Source organism: Thrips palmi, unplaced genomic scaffold (genome assembly GCF_012932325.1).
Source record: "Thrips palmi isolate BJ-2018 unplaced genomic scaffold, TpBJ-2018v1 HiC_scaffold_4, whole genome shotgun sequence".
Classification (NCBI taxonomy): Eukaryota; Metazoa; Arthropoda; class Insecta; order Thysanoptera; family Thripidae; genus Thrips; species Thrips palmi.
In genome coordinates this window covers 11,516,364-11,537,167 of record NW_023144631.1, presented here as the reverse complement: position 1 = coordinate 11,537,167, position 20,804 = coordinate 11,516,364, and the positions used below count along the sequence as shown (strand labels likewise).

Here is a 20,804-nt window from a genome sequence, read left to right as displayed (position 1 = left end):
TCTTATTGAGTGTATCCTATTGAAGGTAAGTAAAAAGGCATAAATACAGTGAATGTTCATTTTTTTTTAATTCACACTTAAATCTAAAATTTCAAACATTACTTTGCACAGTGAAAATCCCACACAGCAGACAATTTATTCACTTAGTGCTGCCGTGATACCGACATTTTAACGGAAGTTATGTCGAGGTGGGCATTTACTTACAATGAACAAGGAAACAAATCCAGTTTAAGAGGAAAAAATAAAACGGTTATCACAGTACATGTTATGGCATACAGGTGTTTTTGGGCAGGCCATTGCAACAATGGGGAACGGTTTCCAACAAGGGCAGAGATGCTGCATTTACTGCTCAGCAAGCTTGGATGCAAGTCCTGCCTCATGTTTAAGAGCAGTACTCCATTTAGCAGGGAACTTCTCCTTGAATCATTACAATCTGTGTTCTCAATCAAAAATACATCAGTTGACAAGGCTGCTGGTTACCGTAACATTTCATCATCAACAGCGGTAATATTCACATTTCACTTTGAATCTTTGGTAATTCATGGATAATGGCTAAGCCACTTCCACTAAGGTACAATGTGAATGTCAACCAATTCATTCTAATACTCGTAATATATACATCAGAGAACACTTTGTGACAATTGTAAATTAATAAGTAGCCATACGGCTATGGTTGAATCAAATATACCAGCTGGAAACCAACAACCTTGCAATCGAACTTGGGAAAGGAAATTCATTTATTCTAATAGTGACTGAAAATTGACTGTTTACAAATCACTCTGGAGCAGCTGCTCATACCATGAATTGTTTGGCGCTGATGCCACCGCGTGCCAACACTTAATCTACTCAGACCAAATCAAAGTATTCGAAAAAAAAAGGAAAAAAAAAGAAGGGAAACAACAAGGCTAACTTTCACAAACCTACTCAGATGCAAAAAGCCCATTCGAACACATGTATACATGGGAACCATTTACAACTCTCGTTTGCAAATTTGTAAAAACACAGATGTGATATCAGAAATTAGACTAATTGACACAGCCATGTTTTGACATATATGCAGATAAACAAACAATCAATGAACGAAGTGATCATTGAATGAGTCAATACTAGAGAGTAGTAATGCACACACACGCATTCACACACACAGACACTCTCTACATACTCTACATCTGACATTCACACCCACTTTTTGCAGCTCACTCTATGTCCTTAGGAAAGTCACAAGCATTTTACAGCAAAAAAAAAAGAAAAAAAAAACATTAAAAAATTGAACAAATATAATGTTTAATGTTGTGAGGTAACATTGATTGATTACACTCCTGAATCAAATTGGAGGCAAAACTGGTTAAGAGATCAATGGTTGGTTTATGTATTCTATTGAGCAAAGATGCATTCTGAATTGTTATTTACAGGGCATGAAAAAAGGCCAAAAGGGGCCCCAGCTCAAATTAGGATGCACCTTTGCTAACTATATACAGTTTATTTAACACAGGCTGCCTCCACCAAATCGCACTCGTTCTGCCTCATCATTCTACATGGAACAGATGACCAGCCCTCAAAAGACCCTCTCAAAATCATGTGCCTACTTGCAATGGACGGGCCCCTGAACACTTTGAGCCCTTCACAATGTCCACGCAAGCATTTACTTATGAAAAGCTTTTGATTATCAACAGCTTTCAAATTAGTAATCTCTTCTTTAAACTACATTAAATCACAGAAATTTTCAATGTAAGCAGTGAGGTGATTAAAATAAACCACTACACCATTAACATGTTTCCACTTGCTACAAATGATGTTCTGTTCTGAGCACTTTAGAAATTTGGACAAAATGAAACTCACATACATAAATGCACTTTGAATGTCCATTAAACTGAAACTGTCTTCACAAATTTAGCGAATAAAAAAACATTGGAACACAGGAATTCCTAAGAATAAAAACATTATGCCAAACAACAATTTTGAAAACTAATGTCAATACAGCTAAAACAAGTGAAGTACATGCCACCATTGATATATCACACACAATGCAGTAAGATCTGGTCCAGACGGCCAGGGAGCCACAGGCTGGGGAAACATACCCACAGCCATATCTCTGCTGCCTGACTTCATTCGAAAGACCACAGTTCCTCCTCAGAAAACTGCACCTCAATGCTAACGAAAGGCGCATGGCTAGCATTCGCAGTCATGGGATACAGCAGTCTGTACTGGGGCCATGTTAAGACATTTAAAAAGGAAGATAAGGCTTTGGCAGAGAGAGGATTTACAAATAAGTTGGAACACTATTCCTTAAATACAGGTGGCGCCTTAAACAAAAAACAAAACAAAAAGTTCATACAGGAAAAAAATAATTTGTGATTCTTACACAGGTGTGCTAGTCACACAGTTGTACTCAAAAGCAAGAGGTCCACAATAGAGATGTTTTATTGCTTGGGGAGATCTAGCACAGGTCTAGGGAGGTCAGCATCACACGGATGCCAGCACTACTGGCAATAAGTGGCACTGAACAGTCCAGTAAGGCCACATCTGGGGTGGAGGGTAGAGTTGCTTGGACGGTGCAGCTGCAAGACGAACATCAGGCTTTGGCCCACAGCTCATCGTCCGAGAAGAGTCAACACTTTTTGGGGTCCCCCACCACAGACGGCTGCCTTCAGCTGGATTTGACACGTTTTCGTGGAGGGCCGACAGGGGGTATTTGTTGTGTTGCAAGAGCTCGAAATGCTTCTGCGATAAGGTGGGGATGTGACTGGATCATTGCCTTCCAGCCTGATGTGTCCATGACATCTGTTGCGTGCCTGCATTAAGAAAAGCATTTTGAGTAAGATAAAAATTTTGAAAGTGACACCTGTGAATAGATTAAAATTTGGAACTAGATATGAAAATTCTGAATACTCACGTATTGATAAAATCAATGGCTTGTGCTTTTAATTGGTCTGCACTATGCAGATCTGCAAGTATTAGGGTATCTGCAGCATTGTCTATTGACAAATTTGTACACAAGGCTTCTTCACACATAACTTTTAGCCTTTCTAGTGCATACTGCAAAGTCAAAAGAATATGTCAGTACAATCTAGCAGAATGAATTTAAATGCTAATTGAAAAGAAAAAAACAAAATACCTTGTCTGCAGCAGCTAATAAATCATCAGCCATTTTTTCAAGATTGGTGGCTTTGCCAGTGTATATGAACCTGAGCATTTCTCTCAACACTTCGTGGTCCACATCCATTATGGCAACACGGTTATGCTTCCTCTCCTCCATTTCATGCTCAAACATGGCAGCAAACACTGGACTCCGTGCTACAATAAAATCAATTTTTTAAGGTTTAATACAACATAATCAGGTAATTACAACAAAGGTCGTGTGCTAAAAGAAATTGTGTAACTACCTGCTAGTATGGCTTTGTGTGCCTGGAATTCCCTCCCACACACAGAGAGAGTGACATCACTAAACTTTTGGTTCTCGAATAAAAGGCCCATGTCATCAGACAACCGACATTCTGGAACCTTGAACTGTACTGTATTTGATTGTCCAGAGATGTTAACACTGTCTGCTACAACGCTCACCTGCAAATGCAAAGTTTCATCAGTAAATTAAAAAAAACCCTTTAATAAATTTAAGTTTTGATGGAGAAAATATGACATGAAAAGAACCATTGCTATTTACCTCACAGAAAATTGTTAGCTTGTCATCTGGGAGCAACCCATTAGCTTCATCTAACAGAAAATCTCTACGGATGAACTTCTTGAAACCCCAGTCTTTCCCTTGTACAAATCTGTATGCCCGTTGGCTCTCTGCAATGAAAAATTTGAATATTACTAAATATTGCTAAGAATGTCCAAGTGATGAGTAAATGTTGTCCGTAAAACTCCTGTATATGACACAGGGGAAACAAGTACAAAAATCATAAGAAACTTACCCATTGCTTTGGTCTCTTCTCTCTTAGCATTCAATATGGAGAATTTAAACTTTGCTCGAACTTCTGATTTGTTACATGAGACTAGGAGTAAATATAATGATAGATAGTCTTTACTTTCTTCATCTAATCCTTTAGGATTTACTCGTAAACACCTGAAATAAATAAGCACAACAATTATAAACTAGTTATGATAAAAAATAAAAGCAATGTGTCGGCAAATTGTTGTGGTCATCCTTACCATTTTAGTTTATCATTAGCTCCTGCTGAGAAAGTTGATGATTTAAGGACTTCTCCCATCTCCTCTCTACAGAAACTGAAATTATTGATGGTCCACATGTAGCTAAATTTGACCACCTTGACCTGCAACACACAATTCAATTTCAAAAATTAGTACAACACATCAAGCTACAAAGAGCACCACACTTAGTGTTTTTTAAAAAAAACTTTTTTTTCTAAGAAATACTGAGGGGAGCAGTTAAGTTGGAACTTTGCCAGCACAGCAAAGTAACGACAACATGAATTGACTGGAAGGGTGGCATTTGCATCGGATTCATTCGTATTGAAAAAAGAGTCAAATAAAATCCCGAGGACAATGCCCCCTGGAGAGCATCGGCCAACCCCAGCCCCAGCCAACCCCGCGCCCCGCCGAGTACAGTGAGGGTGCCCCCGCCGGCGTGCACCCTCACCCCGCCCCTCCATTCCAGCCTTTATTGCTGCACCACAACAAGGGCCTCCACCTCCACCAGCACAGAGCCGCGTCTATCCCCAGCCCGCCAATTCTTCTAGCTAGCTTCTAACCGCTTTGCTTCAAACATGCCGGCCCTCTATGCATCTCGGCGCAGCCATAAATACCGAGGACACGCCCCCCTCAATCGGTCTAGGGAGGGGAGGGGAGGGGAGGGGAGGGGAGGGGAGGGCGCGTCGGCTGCTTCTATCCGCGGCGGCGCGGCGCGCCTCACTATGTCTATCCCGCTTCGCCTTATCGGCTAGAAGGAGACGGCCGCCGGGTTGAAGACCCCAGCCCGGCCAGAGTAAAGGCCAGTGTCAAGGCCAGTGCAACAAAGTGCTGCATCGCGGCGCCGACGCCAGGACGTCGCTTTTCTTTCCGGGGAGAAAACCCGAGGGAAACACCGCGAGGCGGACACGCAGTTTGGCCCCGCGGCGGACTGATTCCGAGAGTCGTTTTCGTCGCGCTGTCTCTCTCTCGCACCCAAACGGGATGCCTCATGAATGCGAAAGAAACAACGCGCCGCTGAAAGTCTTTTCGGAATCAGTCTGCAGGGGACCGAGTCGGTGTGCGACCGGCCAGCACGCCAGGCAGCAGGCTGATTCTGAACACGATGCCGTCGCTCTGTCTCTCTCGCACTCATGAGACGTCCCGTTTGAATGCGAGAGAGACGACGTCAGGGGCACTGCGCGGAATCAGCCTGCAGCCATTGATGAATGGGCCTTGCCAGGCAGCCAGGAGGGGAGACCCCGTGCGCGTGGGCCGCGCTATGGACGCCGTCCTGGGCCGCCCGCGCCCGGGCCTGTAGACTGATTCCGAGAGTCGTTCTCGTCGCTCTGTCTCACTCACACATGCACGGGACGCCCCACGAGTGCGAGAGAGACAGACAGAGCGACGAAAACGACTCTTGGAATCAGTCTGCTGGACTCTGGCTGGCTGGACGCCCTCCGACCGTGTCACTGCGACGCCCTCGCCGCCCTTGCCGCCGGACCAGCCTAGGCCAGGCCAGCCTGCCGCCGGGGCCTTCCTTCTGTCTCTCTCGCATTCATGGCCCTCATGGCGCGTCCCGTAGGAGCGCGAGAGAGACAGAGCGACCGAGCGATCGGAAGGCCGGGGTGCATCCCGACGCCGGGGAAAGAGATGCCGCGTGTACCGCGTGCGGGTTCATCGACCCGGGACCGCGCCGCGCCCCGCCCGCCCGCCCCGCGCCTCCACCCCCGCACCCCCGCCGCCCTCGCCCCAGGCGCGGCACGGCGTGGCCCTGAAGGCCGCGGGGGACTGAAGGGACTGAAACACACTCACAACGCCGCGCCCTGCCCTGCCCCTGCCCCGCCACTGCCCCGCCACTGATCGTGACAGCGGCAGCCCGCAGCGAAGGGGCGGAGCGTGAAGGGGTGCAGCCGTCACGCCACACGCCAGTCGCTCTGTCTCTCTCGCACTCACAGCGCGTGCCATACAGGCGCGAGAGAGACAGAGCGACTCGCAGCAACGGCCAGCAAGGGGGCGAAGCGACTTGCCAATACACTGTGCAACCATCGTTCCATAACCTCACCTGTGTGTAACACCAGTTCTCGGCCACCGGCGTGTTGACTTCAGGGGGCGCTGGGCTCGGTACGCGGGACACAGCCATGCTGGATCCCGTATGGTTGGAGGTGACGCGAGCCGTCGGCGGCGAACAGTCGCTCACCACCGGCAGCCTGCAACAAGCAGAAGCAGAGAAGGGCCCGGTTAGTGTCTTGGCGCCGCAACAACGATGATAACACTCACACAGACACACACAACACACGGACACGCACGCACACAGAGACACAAGAACACGGGCGTGATCCCAATCCCCCCGTCGGGCCGCGACGGCCGCGGCATCTACGCGCGTCGCGTCTACCCGCGTCTACCAGCGCCTAGCAGCGCCGAGGGGAGCGTCTATTTACGACCCCCGTCCCGCCGTGGTCTACCCCCCGGCTTTTCCAACGCACCGCAGGAGAGAGAGAGAAAGGCCCATCTTTACTCTAAGGGGAGGGAGCACCGTGACGGCCGACCATGACTTGGTGAAGATCACGTCCAAACTTCGAGAAAGAATGGTGGTTAGACAGGGTTGCCACAATAATGAAATTTTCATTTTCCCTGACTTTTCCCTGACTTCCAGACCCTTTTTCCCTGTTTTTCCCTGACTTTTTTGGGCCCTTTTTAAGCAGTCGGGTAGAATAAATAATGAATTTTACGAACGAAATAGGTGTCTAGAGGTGTCTAGTCCGTTTTTCCCTGACTCCATTTCATTTTCCCTGACTTTTCCCTGACTTCCCTGACCGTTTTCAAAATAACTGACTTTTCCAGGTTTTCAAGGTTTTCCAGGCTTGTGGCAACCCTGTTAGAGACCAAAATAACACTTCGAGGCCGCGACGAACGATGCACGAAAATCCTGAATAGAGAACTACTTCGACGAATAGCGGGGACATCAATCAGAAGAAAGGATGGAAAATTCGAGAGTTCTGGATTTTCGTTCACCGTGTGGTCATCCTGCAGACTCCCGCAGAGAGTCGTTTTCGTCGCTCCGTCTCTCTCTCACTCATGGGGCGTACCGTGTAGGTGCGAGAGAGACAGAGCGACGGGTCTCCTCCACGCAGGACCCCGCGGCGTGACGCGCGCAGCGCAGCCGCGGCAGGACTCTACGCGGAGAAGCGGCGGCAGCGGGGCGATTTGCCGGTCGTTGACCGGGCACCCTGTTGCCCCCTCTCCGTCTCCCTCTCTCTCCCTCTCTCTCCCTCTCTCTCTCTCTCTCTCTCTGTCTCTCTCTCCCTCTCTCTCTCCCTCTCTCTCTCCGCGCTGCGCCCTCGCTGCGCTCCTCGCCCATTCAATCTCCGCTCTAAAGCCCGGGGCCCGGGCGGTGGCGCGCCGTGGCGGTGGAGGCGCGGACAAGAAAATAATTGTGTGATAACGCGGGGAAAACAGAGAATAAGAAAGAAGCGCAAGCAGCGGAGAAAGGAGTCACGAGTTTCGCCAAACGCGCGCGCGCACTCTCACTCTCTCTCTCTCTCTCACTCGCTCGGTACCTGTGCGGGACGCCCCACGAGTGCGGGAGAGACAGAGCGACGAGAGCGCGGTTCGGCCCCGGGCGGCTGGAAATGCAAATGGAGGCGTCACGGCGCAGCTTTCCCGGACCGTCGCGGACGTCGCGGGCCCCAAGGGTCTGCAGGCTGATTCCGGGAGTCGTTTTCGTCGCTCTGTCTCTCTCGCACTCGCGGGGCGTCCTGCACAGGTGCGAGAGAGACAGAGCGACGGAAACGACTCTCGGAATCAGCCTACCGGCCGGCATGCTCGCTCTGCTAGACGTAACCGCCAGAAAAGAGCTTTCTTCGCCGTCTCTCTCGCACCGTACACGGGCCGCGTCGGAAGCAGAAGAGAGACAGACAACCGGCCTGCCGGCCACGCCGGGAAAATAGTCAGTCCAGTCATTATCCGGCACCAGGACGACCGACGACCGCCGGGAGGGGAAATTATTACAGGGTGGGGGAGGGGGGGGCGATAAAAGTGGAGGGTGAAAGGGGGACTGCACAAAGCGAGGCGAAGGGGGCGGAGGCCGCGGCAGCCGTCACGCGCAGAGGGGAGCGGAGCGCGGGGCGGCAGCAGACTGATTCCGAGAGTCGTTTCCGTCGCTCTGTCTCTCCCGCACTCATGTGGCGTCCCGTACAGGTGCGAGAGAGACAGAGCGACGAAAACGACTCTCGGAATCAGTCCGCTCCGCAGGCAGGGAGCCCGACAGGGACCGACAGGGAAAGCCGCAGACCGCTCCGAACCCGATAACGCCGTCGGTCTGGGCCTGGGCGCGTCGGTCCCGACGCCGTCGTCCAGCCGCGACACGTGTCACAGTGTGTCACACGGCGGCTTGCTGACTGATTCCCAGAGTCCCTGTCGTCGCTCCGTCTCTCTCGCACCCACACAGCGCGCCGTACGAGGGCGACGCTGGGAATGAGTGTGCCGGCCGCGGCGCCGCTGGTCTTGGCGAGGATGCGTGGATCGGCCCCGTGGGCGTCGTCATCGGCGGCCCGCGCCGCCCACACGGCACGCGCCTGCCGACGGGAGGAGCCCCGCGCCGCCCGCAACGCCCCGCAGAGGTAGAGCACCGAGGTCACCCCCGCCAGGCCGCGCCTCGCCGCGCCTCGCCGCGCCATCCACGCGACCTGCAGCACGAGGCAGCGGTCATCGCGGACGTCCGACACTCCGACCGCCACGGCGCGCCAGCGCCGGCAGCAGGCGATACCCGCGCCCCGCCCCGCGCCCCGCCGCGACCTTCACACGAGCCGTTACGCCTGCCGGCCCCCTCCACTCGCCCTGCCCCCTCCCGGGCCCCCTCCCGCTGGCGGGGCCCAGCGCCTCACCACCGCGGCACCGCGCCGCCGCTCGCGGTCCAAGCAGTACGGTCCACGCGGACCTCCACGTCGCGTTTTGCCGGCAGGCGTGCCGCCGCGCCGCCACACCGCGAGGCGGCGAGCACGTCGCGGTGCAGCGCGGCAAGGCAACCGCGACGCGAAGCGCGAAGCAGCCGACGGCATGCCAGCGGACTCATTCCGAGAGTCGTTTTCGTCGCTCTGTCCCTCCCGCACTCATGCGGCGTCCCGTAAGGGTGCGAGAGAGACAGAGCGACGCACAGCCCGCAGCGGCCGCGACATCGCCAACAAAGCCAAACACACCAACACAACCAGCGGCAGTACGGTGACGACGGCGACGGCGAGCGCGTCCATGGCAGTGTACCGCCACGCCGGGGCGCCCCGATTCGCAGTCGGAGCGGAATAAAATACCGCCACTGCGCGCCCCGCGTCGCTCCGCTCGCACCGCACCGCCAGCCGCCCTCCTGCGCGGGGCGCGGCGGCGCGGCCACCTCCACGCGCCCTCTGCTGCAGCAGCTCATGATCGATACCAGCGTCTCTCTCCCGCCTTCCCCTCCGAGCGAGAGCAAGGAAAGGACAAAGGACGAGGAAATCCCGCGGCGAAGGGCGAAGGGAGCGGGGCGGCCGGGGCAGCGCCAGGGGCGGCACCAACTAGTCTGCAAACTCAATAGACGGGTACGCGGGCCGGGCGTGGAGATGGCGCGGAGCGAGGCACGCCGGTTGCAAGCCACTTGACGCACAGACACACACAGCAGCAGACTGATTCCGAGAGTCGTTTTCGTCGCGCTGACTCTCTTGTACTCATTGGGCGTCCCCTATGGGTGCGAGAGAGACAGAGCGACGAAAACGACTCTCGGAATCAGTCTGCAGAGAAACACGCGCCCTCTGAAACGAAGGGGCGGAAACGAGGAACGAACGAGGCGAGCGGAGAGGACGCACGCGGCGCGCCATACCGCCGCGCGCTCTCGAGAGCACCGCGTCGCAGGGGAGGCGATCTCCAACGGTCGCGCCGCCGGCAAGCGGGCAGGCCGGCGGAGAAGGCACTCCTCCGACTCCTCCCCGCACCACGTCCTTGATCACGGACTCGTCGGGGTGGGCTGGCGAGTCCCCGTCAGCATGCTGATTCCGAGAGTCGAGTCGTTTATCGCCCTGACTCCCTCGCACTCATAAGGAGTCCCGTCAAAGCGCGAGAGAGACAGAGCGACGAAAACGACTCTCAGAATCAGTCTGCAGCAGGGCAGCCTTGCCGACGGGGAAGGCCTCGGCGGCGTTTCACCGACATCCCGGCAGCCCGGCCGACGGCTTGCCTTGCCGCGGGTCTCGACCACCACAGGCTGGCCGTCAGGCAGCCAGGCCGCGCCACGCTTTCACCACGGCCGCGGTCTCGTCGGTCGCGGAACGCGGAAAAGCCGCGACAGCTTCACGCTCCGCTACACTGCCGCCGCTCCACGCCTCTCGCGCCACCGGGAAGTCCTTGGCCGAGCCCAGCTGGCGCGCCGGTCCGATGCCGTGGGAGGCCACCTCGGCGATCAGGGCGTGGCGCGGCGTGGCGTGGCGTGGCGTGGCGCGGCGTGGCGCGGCGTGGCGCGCCGCGGCTGGAGGCCACTACTTTCCCCGCTCCACAAGTCCGGCAAGTCCTGGACGAGGGCGAAGGGACGACGGCCAGACTGACGCATAGCCAACGGCCAGTCGCCGCCCTCGCCGGCGAAGGGAGGCGGGGGAAGCCGCCGACCCTGGGCATCCCCAACGCGCGCCCGTTGCGTCCGTTATCGGCGCGGCAGGACGGCGCCGCTGAGGACGATGCCGCGGCCGCCCACCACGCCGACGACGACGTGGAGGACGCCGACGACGTGGAGGACGCCGACGACGTGGAGGACGCCGACGACGTGGAGGACGCCGACGACGTGGAGAACGCCGCAGCCGACGACGACAACGGCGACGCACAGGACCACCACAAACACCAGCCATTTGTCAGTGCAGCGGCAGGGCAGGGCCATGGCAGGGCGGCCCACTTTCCACGGCACGCGTGCTAATGGATCGCACACGCCGGCCGCGCCGAGCGCAAATACCTCAAATACCCCAAACGGCCGCAGTCCCCGGATTCCAGCAGAAAAGGGGCAAGCCAAAGTGCCCCACAGTGGAGTGGCCAGACGCCTGGCTGTCCAGCGTCCAGCAGACTGATTCCGAGAGTCGTTTTCGTCGCTGCGTCTCCCTCACACCCAGGAGGGCACCCTATGAGTGCGAGAGGGACAAACGGACGAAGACGCCTCTCGGTTTCCAGGGGCGGGGCGGGAATTCTAAAAGTGCGTACGACGCCGCCTACACCCAGTGTATAACAACGCACGCTTGCCACGACGGGCCCCCAGGGAGGGGAGGGGAGGGAGAGGAGAGGGGAGGGAGAGGGGAGGGAGAGGAGACGGGAGGGGAGAGGAGGGAAAGGAGAGGAGGAGGGGAGGGGGAGAAAGCTGCCGCCGCGCGTTGCATCACCGGGCCTACCGGTGAGGTGCCCCGCCGCCGGAAGGCGAAGACGACCGTGTTCCGTAACCCGAGCAAAACGCGGCGCCCGGCGGCCGTCGCTCCGTCTCTCTCGCACTCATGGCGCGTCCCGTTTGGGCGCGAGAGAGACGGAGCGACGAAAGCGACTCTCGGAATCAGTCCGCTGCTGCTGAGCCAGCCGAACGGCAACGCGGGGCGCCAAATACTGCAGGAGTAGGACAACGCCGACCTGTCAATGGGCCGCGGCGCCGCGGCGAGCATCGCGGCCACGACGTCGCAACCGACGGGCACGCCGTGGGGGAGGGGGAGGGGCCGCCGCGGTGGGGACGGCGGCACGACTTGGCCGAAATACCTACTTCGCGGCGGCACGGCGGCCGCGGCAGCGCAGCGCGACCAATTACCCAACACACCACACTGCAAGGGCCCAGACGGGGCCGCGCCACTGGCAGAAACGGACAGTGGCGGCAAAACAACCCCCAAACAGAAAACGAAAAACGAGGAAAACGCCGACGCACTTTGCGCTCGACAACCCAAACGCGTACGTGCACTCCGTAAAGTGCAGTGCAAAGGAGCGGCACCGCCCCACATGCGCGACGCCGAGCATCAAAGGGTCCTCCTCTGTCTGCACTGCCCACCTTCCGTACCTACTTCGCGGGGCACGGCGGCGCGGGTCGGGTCGTAACCATACCGCACACCCCCTGCACCCCGAGGCGGGGCCGCGCGCTGGCAAAACGGACGGGGGCAAGAGCAACCCAGATATATCATTAGCCGGCCGGGAAAACCCCGAGCGACTCCTGCGCTCGACACCAAAGGAGTGCACCCGTAAAGTCCCGGGAAAGGAGCGGTTTGAGCCCACACGCGACCCGAATCTAAGGTCTCGTTCATTTGTCCCAGTTCTTCCTACCCGTCATTCCCGTTTCCTGTCGTACGGCGTGCTGTGATCCGGGTCAGGTGTTCAACCGCGGACCCTCCCCGACACACGTGGTTTGACGCCGCTGGCCGAAGACTGCAAATCAGGCCAACACGGCGATATACTTCCATTATCACAGTGAACACTGAACCGGCCCTGGGGAACAGTTCAGAAAAACCGCTGTAAGTGGCCGAAACATAGAACGTTTAAGCTCCGGGAAGTTGAAAAGAGTGCGAGCGTAAGCACTCCACCAACGTGGATCCCCCAATGGTTCCTCGGAGAGCTCATTGAGGGGGCAGTTCGGTCAGTCCCATTTGGCGACTCTGGAGCTCAAAATGCGTCTAGAGTATTGGCCGCCTCCACCGGACTTCCGGCCCACTGTGGGACGCCAGCGCAGGAGGGGTGTGAAGGTGGTGCGAACCGCGCCGCCAATTCCAGGGAATTCCAGGGCAGACAGAGTCCCTCTCGCACTGCTAACTCAATCGCCCGCCAACATGGACAAGCACACCACCAACACACACTAACACACACCCACACGAACAAACGCTCACACATCGCGCGCACCGCCAGGCCGCCAGGGGGCTTGGCCGGCTTGGCTAACTCTTTCGGACCTTGGCCGGCCGCGGCAGACGACCTTCTCCAAAGCCCCATTCTTGGGGGGCCGCCTGGCCGCTTGGCCGCGGGGCCGCGTGGGGGTGGCAGCGCGCCGCGGGGTCACGCGCCCACGCGAGAGTGTGTGCGTATGTGTGCGTAGTGTGTGTGTGTGTGTGTGCCCGCGGCCCTTCAAGAAGGCCGCGTGTCCCACTTAGTCGCGCGTTTCGCTTTCGCCGCGCCGCAGTCTTGCACAAATGGGGCTCGGCCGGCCTTTGCAGCGGACTGATTCCGAGAGTCGTCGTCGTCGTCGCTCTGTCTCTCTCGCACCCGTACGGCACGCCCCACGAGTGCGAGAGAGACAGAGCGACGACAACGACTCTCGGAATCAGCCTGCGAGTGTCCGAGCAGTGCAGCCTTTGCCACAAACGCGGAACACGACAGCAGGCTGATGCCAATCTCAGCCTGGGGCGCCCCGCCGCGCCCCGCCGCGCCCCGCCGCGCCCCGCCGCGCCCCGCCGCGCCCCGCCGCGCCCCGCCGCGCCCCGCCGCCCCCCGGTGCACAATGCAAGGACTGCGAGGTAAGAGTCAGGTCCTGGCGCGCGCCCCATTCCGAAGGCACGTTCCCGTCGCTGCGTCCCCTTCGCACCCCTTCGACCAAACTGCGCACCACGTGAGCGACGAAGACGCATTCCCTCGGAACCGGGCCGAGGCAGGCCGCTGGCGGCGCGTGCGGCAAGTGCACTCGCAGTGCAGGTCCATCAGCAGACCGAGTCCGAAACTCACTTTCGTCGCTCTACCTCCCTCGCCCCGAGAACGGGGACACCCGAAGAGTGCGAGAGAGAGACGACGACGAAAAACGAGTCTCGGAATCGGTGTGCAGGCTGGGTGCACCGCGCCCCGCCCCGCGCCGCCCCGAGCCGCTCACGGCCGATCACAGCGGGCCGTGTGCCATTTGCCTACTTGCAACCCGACGCTCTCGTTCCAGGCAAACGCCAAGGCGGGCGCCAAGGCGTCAAGGCGCGGCAGGCGCGGCCAGAGGCGACCCGGCCTCGGCCCCGCGGCCCCAGCGCGGCCACGCGGCCCGGCGGGCCGGTGTGAGGTGTTGAGTTTACCCACTACCCTCGGTAAAATGGTCCCGGGACCGTTCTACCCCCCGGTTCAACGGTCCGGGACCATCTTACCCCCGGGTAGAACGGTCATGGGACCACATTACCCTCTGGCAGGAGGGTAAAACTGTCACGGGACGAGTTTACCCCTAATATGAGGGTAACACAGTCCCGGATGACATTACCCTCCGACCCGAGGGTAGAATGGTCCCGTGACTACATTACCCTCCCATATGGGAGTAACATGGACCCGGGACCATTTTACCCCCCTTTTACAGGGGAGTAATGTGTTCCCGGGACCACATTACCCCCTTGAAAAATGAAATTCAGTCGACATTTGACAGCACTATTCAGATACGGGAGTAAGACTGTCCCGGGACCAGGTTACCCCCCGCCAATGTCACCCGCTAGAGAGTACGCTGGGGGGTAAAACCGTCCCGGGACCAGGTTACCCCCCTGCCTTTTTCCCTCCCAGCCCGTGACCATTCTACTCCCTGGCGGGACACGAAGGCCGAGGGGGGTAGCCTGGTCCCAGGACAATTTTACACCCCCCCCCCCCCCGGCTACCCGGCTACTCTCTACCGGGCCACAAAGACGGGGGGTAACCTGGTCCCGGGACGGTTTTACCCCCCAGCGTACTCTCTAGCGGGTGACATTGGCGGGGGGTAACCTGGTCCCGGGACAGTCTTACTCCCGTATCTGAATAGTGCTGTCAAATGTCGACTGAATTTCATTTTTCAAGGGGGTAATGTGGTCCCGGGAACACATTACTCCCCTGTCAAAGGGGGTAAAATGGTCCCGGGTCCATGTTACTCTCCATATGGGAGGGTAATGTAGTCACGGGACCATTCTACCCTCTGGTCGGAGGGTAATGTCATCCCGGGACTGTGTTACCCTCATATTAGGGGGTAAACTCGTCCCGTGACAGTTTTACCCTCCTGCCAGAGGGTAATGTGGTCCCATGACCGTTCTACCCGGGGGTAAGATGGTCCCGGGACTATCTTACCCACGGTAAACTGGTCATGGGGGTAACATAGTCACCTCACACCGGCCAAGCGCTGCGTCGCGGCGGCGGGCGAGGACGCACAGCACAGGCCGAGCCGGCCCGACTACACTAGGGACGCGACGCGGCCCTCTAAACTAGGCCCCCGCAGACTGATGCCGAGAGTCGCTTTCGTCGCTCTGTCTCTCTCGCACTCACGGGGCGTCCCATTGAGGTGCGAGAGAGACAGAGCGACGATCTCAGCCTGCTGGTCGTGACGGAAGCGGGGATGGCCGCCAGGACGGCGACGACGGCCGGGTCATCGGCCTGCTGCTGCACCGCCACCGCGGCGCGGGCCGCGCATACCGACGCGGACCCAAATACGCGGCCTGCCCCCCGGCCAAGCAGTGTGCCGGCCCCGCGAGGAACGAGCACACTACACTGGCAACGCGATAGTGGTGCATTCGATGGAACTGCAGTAACGCGGTCGTTCAACAGCCTTCCCCGGCCCCGCCCCGCCACGCCCCGGCAGGCGTTACGGCCCCACCCACTTGTTGCCCTAGGGCCGGGACTGCCGGCGCGGTGCCGCGACAGGACAACGACCCGGGTAGCAGTGGCGGGGCGGGGCGGGGCGGGGCGTGGCCCACTCGGCGAGCGCGGCATGGCAGTGCAGCCCGCGGCGACGCGGCGAAGGCGAACTAGATCAGCTTATTAGGGCAGGTCGATAGTCGATAGTGATCGGTGTGACCCGCGAGGACCCGGCCTGGCCGACCCGGCCGGAGGCAGCGCGACCACGCGGCACCTGCTACACGTGTAGATACTGTAGCGATTATGCGGAGAAGGCGCTTTCGTCTTCGCGCTCTCTCTCTTCTCTCTCTGTCGCACTCACGGGGCACTCCGAAAAGGTGCGAGAGAGACAGAGCGACAAACGGCTGCCGACGGCAAATCGATCGCCGACAAATCAAGCAGCACAGAGCTGCCAATTTGTCTCATTTTTCGTTTCGACCCTCTGCAGGACCGGGCGCCCTCCGACTGGCCCGCCCCGCCACGCCCCGCCACGCCGCAACCCGATTACAAAATGAGCTACTTTACATGATACAGGCCCGGCCTGGGTCGCGAAGGGAAAAGGGGGCGCGTGGAGGGGGGCGCCGCGGGGTCATGAGGGGGAGGGGGAAGGGGGGATGGCCTACTCCGCTGCCCCGGCTGGCTGCAGCGCGCCGCGCCGCGCCCGCCAGAGCACCAGCCTATAGGCCACCCTGTCAGGGACGGATCCAGAGCGGGACAACCCAGATAGATCCAACGCCCCACATCAAGTGGGAGGGAGGGGGGAGCAAAAAGAAACGTGACCGAATACTAGTGTAGGTGCCCGAGGCGCTGTGCGTGTTGCGGTGCCTATGTACACGGCGTCGTGGCGTTAGCCTTGCGCTACACATAAAGAAAGAAAAAGGAGCAAGGTGCGATGCGCAAAACAAAATCACGGAGGCTCGATAAACAAAGAGAGTCACTTTTTGTACAAAATTGACACATCGCCGAGCTCAGGGCGCATAGAGCCCCAGGAGGACGGGTCGGTCCAGCGTCGCGAGAAAAATGAAAAGCAGAAGGGGAGGGCGAGAAAGAGTGAGACAGAGAGAGCGGACCTCGCGGGGTGAACGATAGGGTTTAAAGTCAGGCAGCCCACCACCTCGCACCCACACTGGCACACTGTGTGGCTGTGTTACTCACATCGGGCCTCTCAGTTGAGGACTCTTGGGCGGCAGCCTCCTGAAGACAAGAGAAAAGGTCGTCTTTTACAAGGGCATCACAACATATGACCATCTCACTCCCGCTCATGACCACGCTCTCCTCATCTCCTACAAGCTCGCCGCGAGCCTCCGCGGTCGCCGTGCTGCAATAAGCCGCTGCACCTGCACTGGAAAACAGTGGCGGAGCCAATCGCAGCGCAGCAGCAGCAGCGACCGCCGAACCGAGCGGCCGCCAGGGGCGGACACAGAACACACAACATGGACATGGTAGGCTAGGCCCTACGGACTGGGGCAAGAGGGGTAACGGCACACCTAGACAGCCGCCTGAAAGGTAGGCAAAGTGCCATACTTAGTCAAAAAGTACTCCTCCCCCTCCGAAAAGGTTCCTCTGGATCCGCCACTGGCGGCATCGCCTGTGCCGCATCGCACAGGCCGGGCAACGGGGTCACTGGGACAAGGCCGGCCGTGCGCCAGGAAGGCAGGACACTGGCAGGACATCCCCCGCCCCTGCACCGCCCCTGCCACGGCGAGAAGGACGAGCAGACGACAATGCCGAAGGGGCACGTCACGTCGACGCCACTGTCAAACGGCCGAAACGGGACCACCGCACTGCAAACGCGCGACTCGTGTGTCTCGTTACGCGCCGCGCCATTTTTCATACGCAGTGGCGGCCAGCGGACTGATGCCGTCTCCGTCGCTCCGTCCTGCTCGCACTCGTGGGGCGGCCCCTGCAGGTGCGAGAGAGACAGAGCGACGAAAGCGACTCGCGGCACGAGCTTGCCGCCAGGCCAGGCGCTTCCGACACAGCCTTGCACAATGCAACCCACTTACTGCCCATTGTGGGGCCGCGACTCTGCACCGCGAGGCACCGCGAGCACGCCGTGAGCACCGCCAGCCTTTACGACACGCCAAAGGTTACGACGGCGTCGCTTTTGCGTGCGCCGCGCGCCGGATAGTGCACTGGCAGAGGCCTGGCAGTGGCGAGGACGGCCTCCCATCCTCGCCAGGCCGCCGTCAGAGGCCGATCGTGCAATAGTGCCACGCAGCAGCAGACTGATTCCGAGAGTCGTTTTCGTCGCTCTCGTCTTTCACGCACCTGTATAGGGGACGTCCCATGAGTGCGAGAGAGACAGAGCGACGAAAGCGACTCTCGGAATCAGTCAGTCGTCAGCGCACTGGGAATGGCGTCGCCCTGCAGCCGGCAGCCCCACGTGGGGGACCACCACGTGCAGCGCGGCGAAAGCAGTGCAAGCGGCCCCGACCGGCCGCAGCAGACTCATTCCGATAGTCGTCTTCGTCGCTCTGTCTCTCTCGCACTCATGGGACGTCCCGCACAGGTGCGAGAGAGACAGAGCGACGAAAACGACTCTCGGAATCAGTCTGCTGGGAAAAAGTCACCCCGTGCCGAGGGAGGGCCTCGTTGGCGGAGGGGAGGAGCGGCGAGTAATCCAGGGAGGGGCGGCCGCCGTGGGGAGGGAGGGCCAGTACGCAGACTCATTCCGAGTGGGAGGTCTCTCTCTCTCTCGCACTCAAGGGGCGCTCCATACCGGTGCGAGAGAGATGGCCCGACGGCCGCACCGCGCGGAATCGGTCTACAGCCATCCAGGGCCCCTGCAGAGGGGTGCATCCGGACCGACCCGGACGGCCAGCGGGGAGGCTGCCGGCTTGGGGCACCCGGAGCGCCGCCGGGCCAGAGAGCAGAGCAGGGGACCCAAAACCACCCTTCCCCTCCGGCAGGGCGAGCAAGGGCGAGCGGGGTGTGGCAAACGCAAACGCTAAGGGGGTGGAATTTTCGATACACATTCGCAGACACGCCACTAGGCAACACACACACAAGCATCATCAAACACGGCACACGATAAGCACTCACACACACACACACACACTCACACAGGCACACACACAAACGCGCAGCCGCGACACGTGACGTACCTGCGGCAGACTTGGTTCAAATTTTATTCGACCGCGACCCCCTTTCAGACCTTTCAGGCCACCACGTCACGTGTCCATTTCGAAAGACCCTTTCTCCGCACCGGGCAGTGGCGTGGCGGGGCGTGGCGTGGCGGGGCGTGGCGGGGCGTGGCGGGGCGTGGCGACCTCAGAGGCGAAAGCTGTTCAATTTACACAACGCAGAGGGTGCCGCGCGTTTCCCCGGCCGGACGGCTAGCCGGACCGCCGCCGCCACATCGCCCCACGCGCACACGTGTGGTCTGGGCCCCACGGCCACACACACACACACACACACACACACACACGAACACCTGCCCACTAATCACACACGCTCATACACAGAGCTTCCAACTTTTATCACCTCCTTCCTGGCGGCAAGTGCCGGCAACGTGTGTGTGTTCTATCTGTGTTGTGTGTGTGTGTGTGTGTGTGTGTGTGTAAAACGTGAGTAAACGTGTAAACCAAACGAACACGACGGCAACGAGCGGCGTCGTCCACATTGAACCGAGCCCCGCACCGCCTGTAGCGGACTGATTCCGAGAGTCGTTTTCGTCGCTCCGTCGCTCTCGCACCAACACGGGACGCCGCATGAGTGCGAGAGAGACAGGGCGACGGAAACGACTCTCGGAGTCAGTCCGCTGCCCGAATACCTCACCCGCTTTCTTTCCGAGACCTTCAAAAATCAGAAAGTCATAGTGCTGTAGGGCCCGAGACAGAGCGAGAGGGCCGGGCCCACGCCTTGCCGCCACGCGGACGGGCGTACGGCGACAGCGCGCCAGAGCGAGACAGAGAGAGAGAGGGAACCCAGTAAACGCTTCCACGGTGGGAAAGCGACCTACAACACTTCGAGGAGCATGCTACACAGTCTCGCGGGGGGCCCAACGCACCGAGACCCTCCTCCCCCTTCCTCTCTCTTTCTCTCTATCCCGGTCACTCGTCCACCTGCTTTCTCGCTCGCTCCCGAGCAGAAGCGCGCCGCGCTGTTACAGCACAGCGTGCCCTACAGGGAAAGGCCTCTGCGCAGTCGCCGACCCGGTGACGGGGGCAAAGGAACAATTACTACTAAACCCACTTGGTCGACAGATAGCCGCCTGAAAGGTAGGCAAAACGCCACACTTTGCCCCTGAAGGTAGGCAAAGAGTGCTATTTTGCCCCTGAAAGTAGGCAAAGAGTGCTATTTTGCCCCTGAAAATAGGCAAAAAGTGCTACTTTGACCCTGAACGTAGGCAAAGAGTGCTATTTTGCCCCTGAGAGTAGGCGAAAAGTGCTACTTTGACCCTGAAAGTAGGCAAAGAGTGATAATTTGCCCCCGAAAGAAGGCAAAAAGTGATATTTTGCCCCTGAAAGTGGGCAAATAATGCTATTCTGCCTATCCCCCGGCTCTGCATCCGCATGGCGAATATCGGTCTCTGTCTGTCTCTCTCACACCCGTTTGGCCTTACTTACCGCTCGACGGCGGGCGGGGCGTGCGGGGCGGCTTGCACCAAGGGTTGCACCAAGGGTTGCACTCTGTACAGTGTACGCGGGGACGCGGCCGCCGAGTCGGCAGAGCAGGGGCACAAATCGGGCCGCTGGCATGAGCACACCAAAGTGCTAAAAAATAAAACAGAAGGGAAAAAGATTGTAGCGCTTGGCTCTGCTTTAACTTTGGATCTGCTTCGGTTTGCTAACGTTCATGGGCGTGGTAATCAAGGAGGCTTGGGGACACTGGCAGAACTGAGGCGTCCGTCTTCAAGAGTAGTAATGGTTTCTGCTGAGCTTGGCTTCAAGCCTTCAGTTTTCCTCTCCGCCAGCCTACATATCTAAATGCACAAGAGATTTTCTTGACTGGGTTTTTGACTTCAATCGTATGTGCAAGCTTGCTTCAAGCTTAGGACTGCTTCGCTTCAGTTTCACCAGTGGACCGACCCAGGAAGTGGCTAACCCTGACGACCTTGCGCGAGCGCCTCCAAGTCACAAACACCAGAGTCTTTTTCTGCGCCTCTCTTTTTGGCTGGCACT

At 58.3% G+C, this 20,804-nt stretch overlaps 1 protein-coding gene across 3 annotated transcripts in view; it reads right to left on the bottom strand.

The window, feature by feature from the left end:
• Positions 1-44: 44 nt before the first annotated feature.
• LOC117650103 (protein roadkill) overlaps positions 45-20,804 on the bottom strand; it is a 29,042-nt gene continuing 8,282 nt past the window's right edge. The window contains exons 1-10 of one of the 3 annotated variants that reach the window (XM_034393413.1): positions 20,250-20,269; positions 16,834-16,872; positions 6,194-6,338; positions 4,153-4,274; positions 3,915-4,066; positions 3,662-3,789; positions 3,384-3,561; positions 3,116-3,294; positions 2,894-3,036; positions 45-2,792 (exon numbers count right to left, since the gene is read on the bottom strand). In XM_034393413.1, the coding sequence (XP_034249304.1) occupies positions 2,648-2,792; positions 2,894-3,036; positions 3,116-3,294; positions 3,384-3,561; positions 3,662-3,789; positions 3,915-4,066; positions 4,153-4,274; positions 6,194-6,338; positions 16,834-16,835 (1,194 nt within the window). In that variant the 5' untranslated portion in view covers positions 16,836-16,872; positions 20,250-20,269 and the 3' untranslated portion in view covers positions 45-2,647. Of the gene's footprint in view, positions 2,793-2,893; positions 3,037-3,115; positions 3,295-3,383; positions 3,562-3,661; positions 3,790-3,914; positions 4,067-4,152; positions 4,275-6,193; positions 6,339-16,833; positions 16,873-20,249; positions 20,270-20,804 lie in introns of those variants that run through there. The other 2 variants (XM_034393414.1, XM_034393415.1) reach the window with 2 other exon arrangements.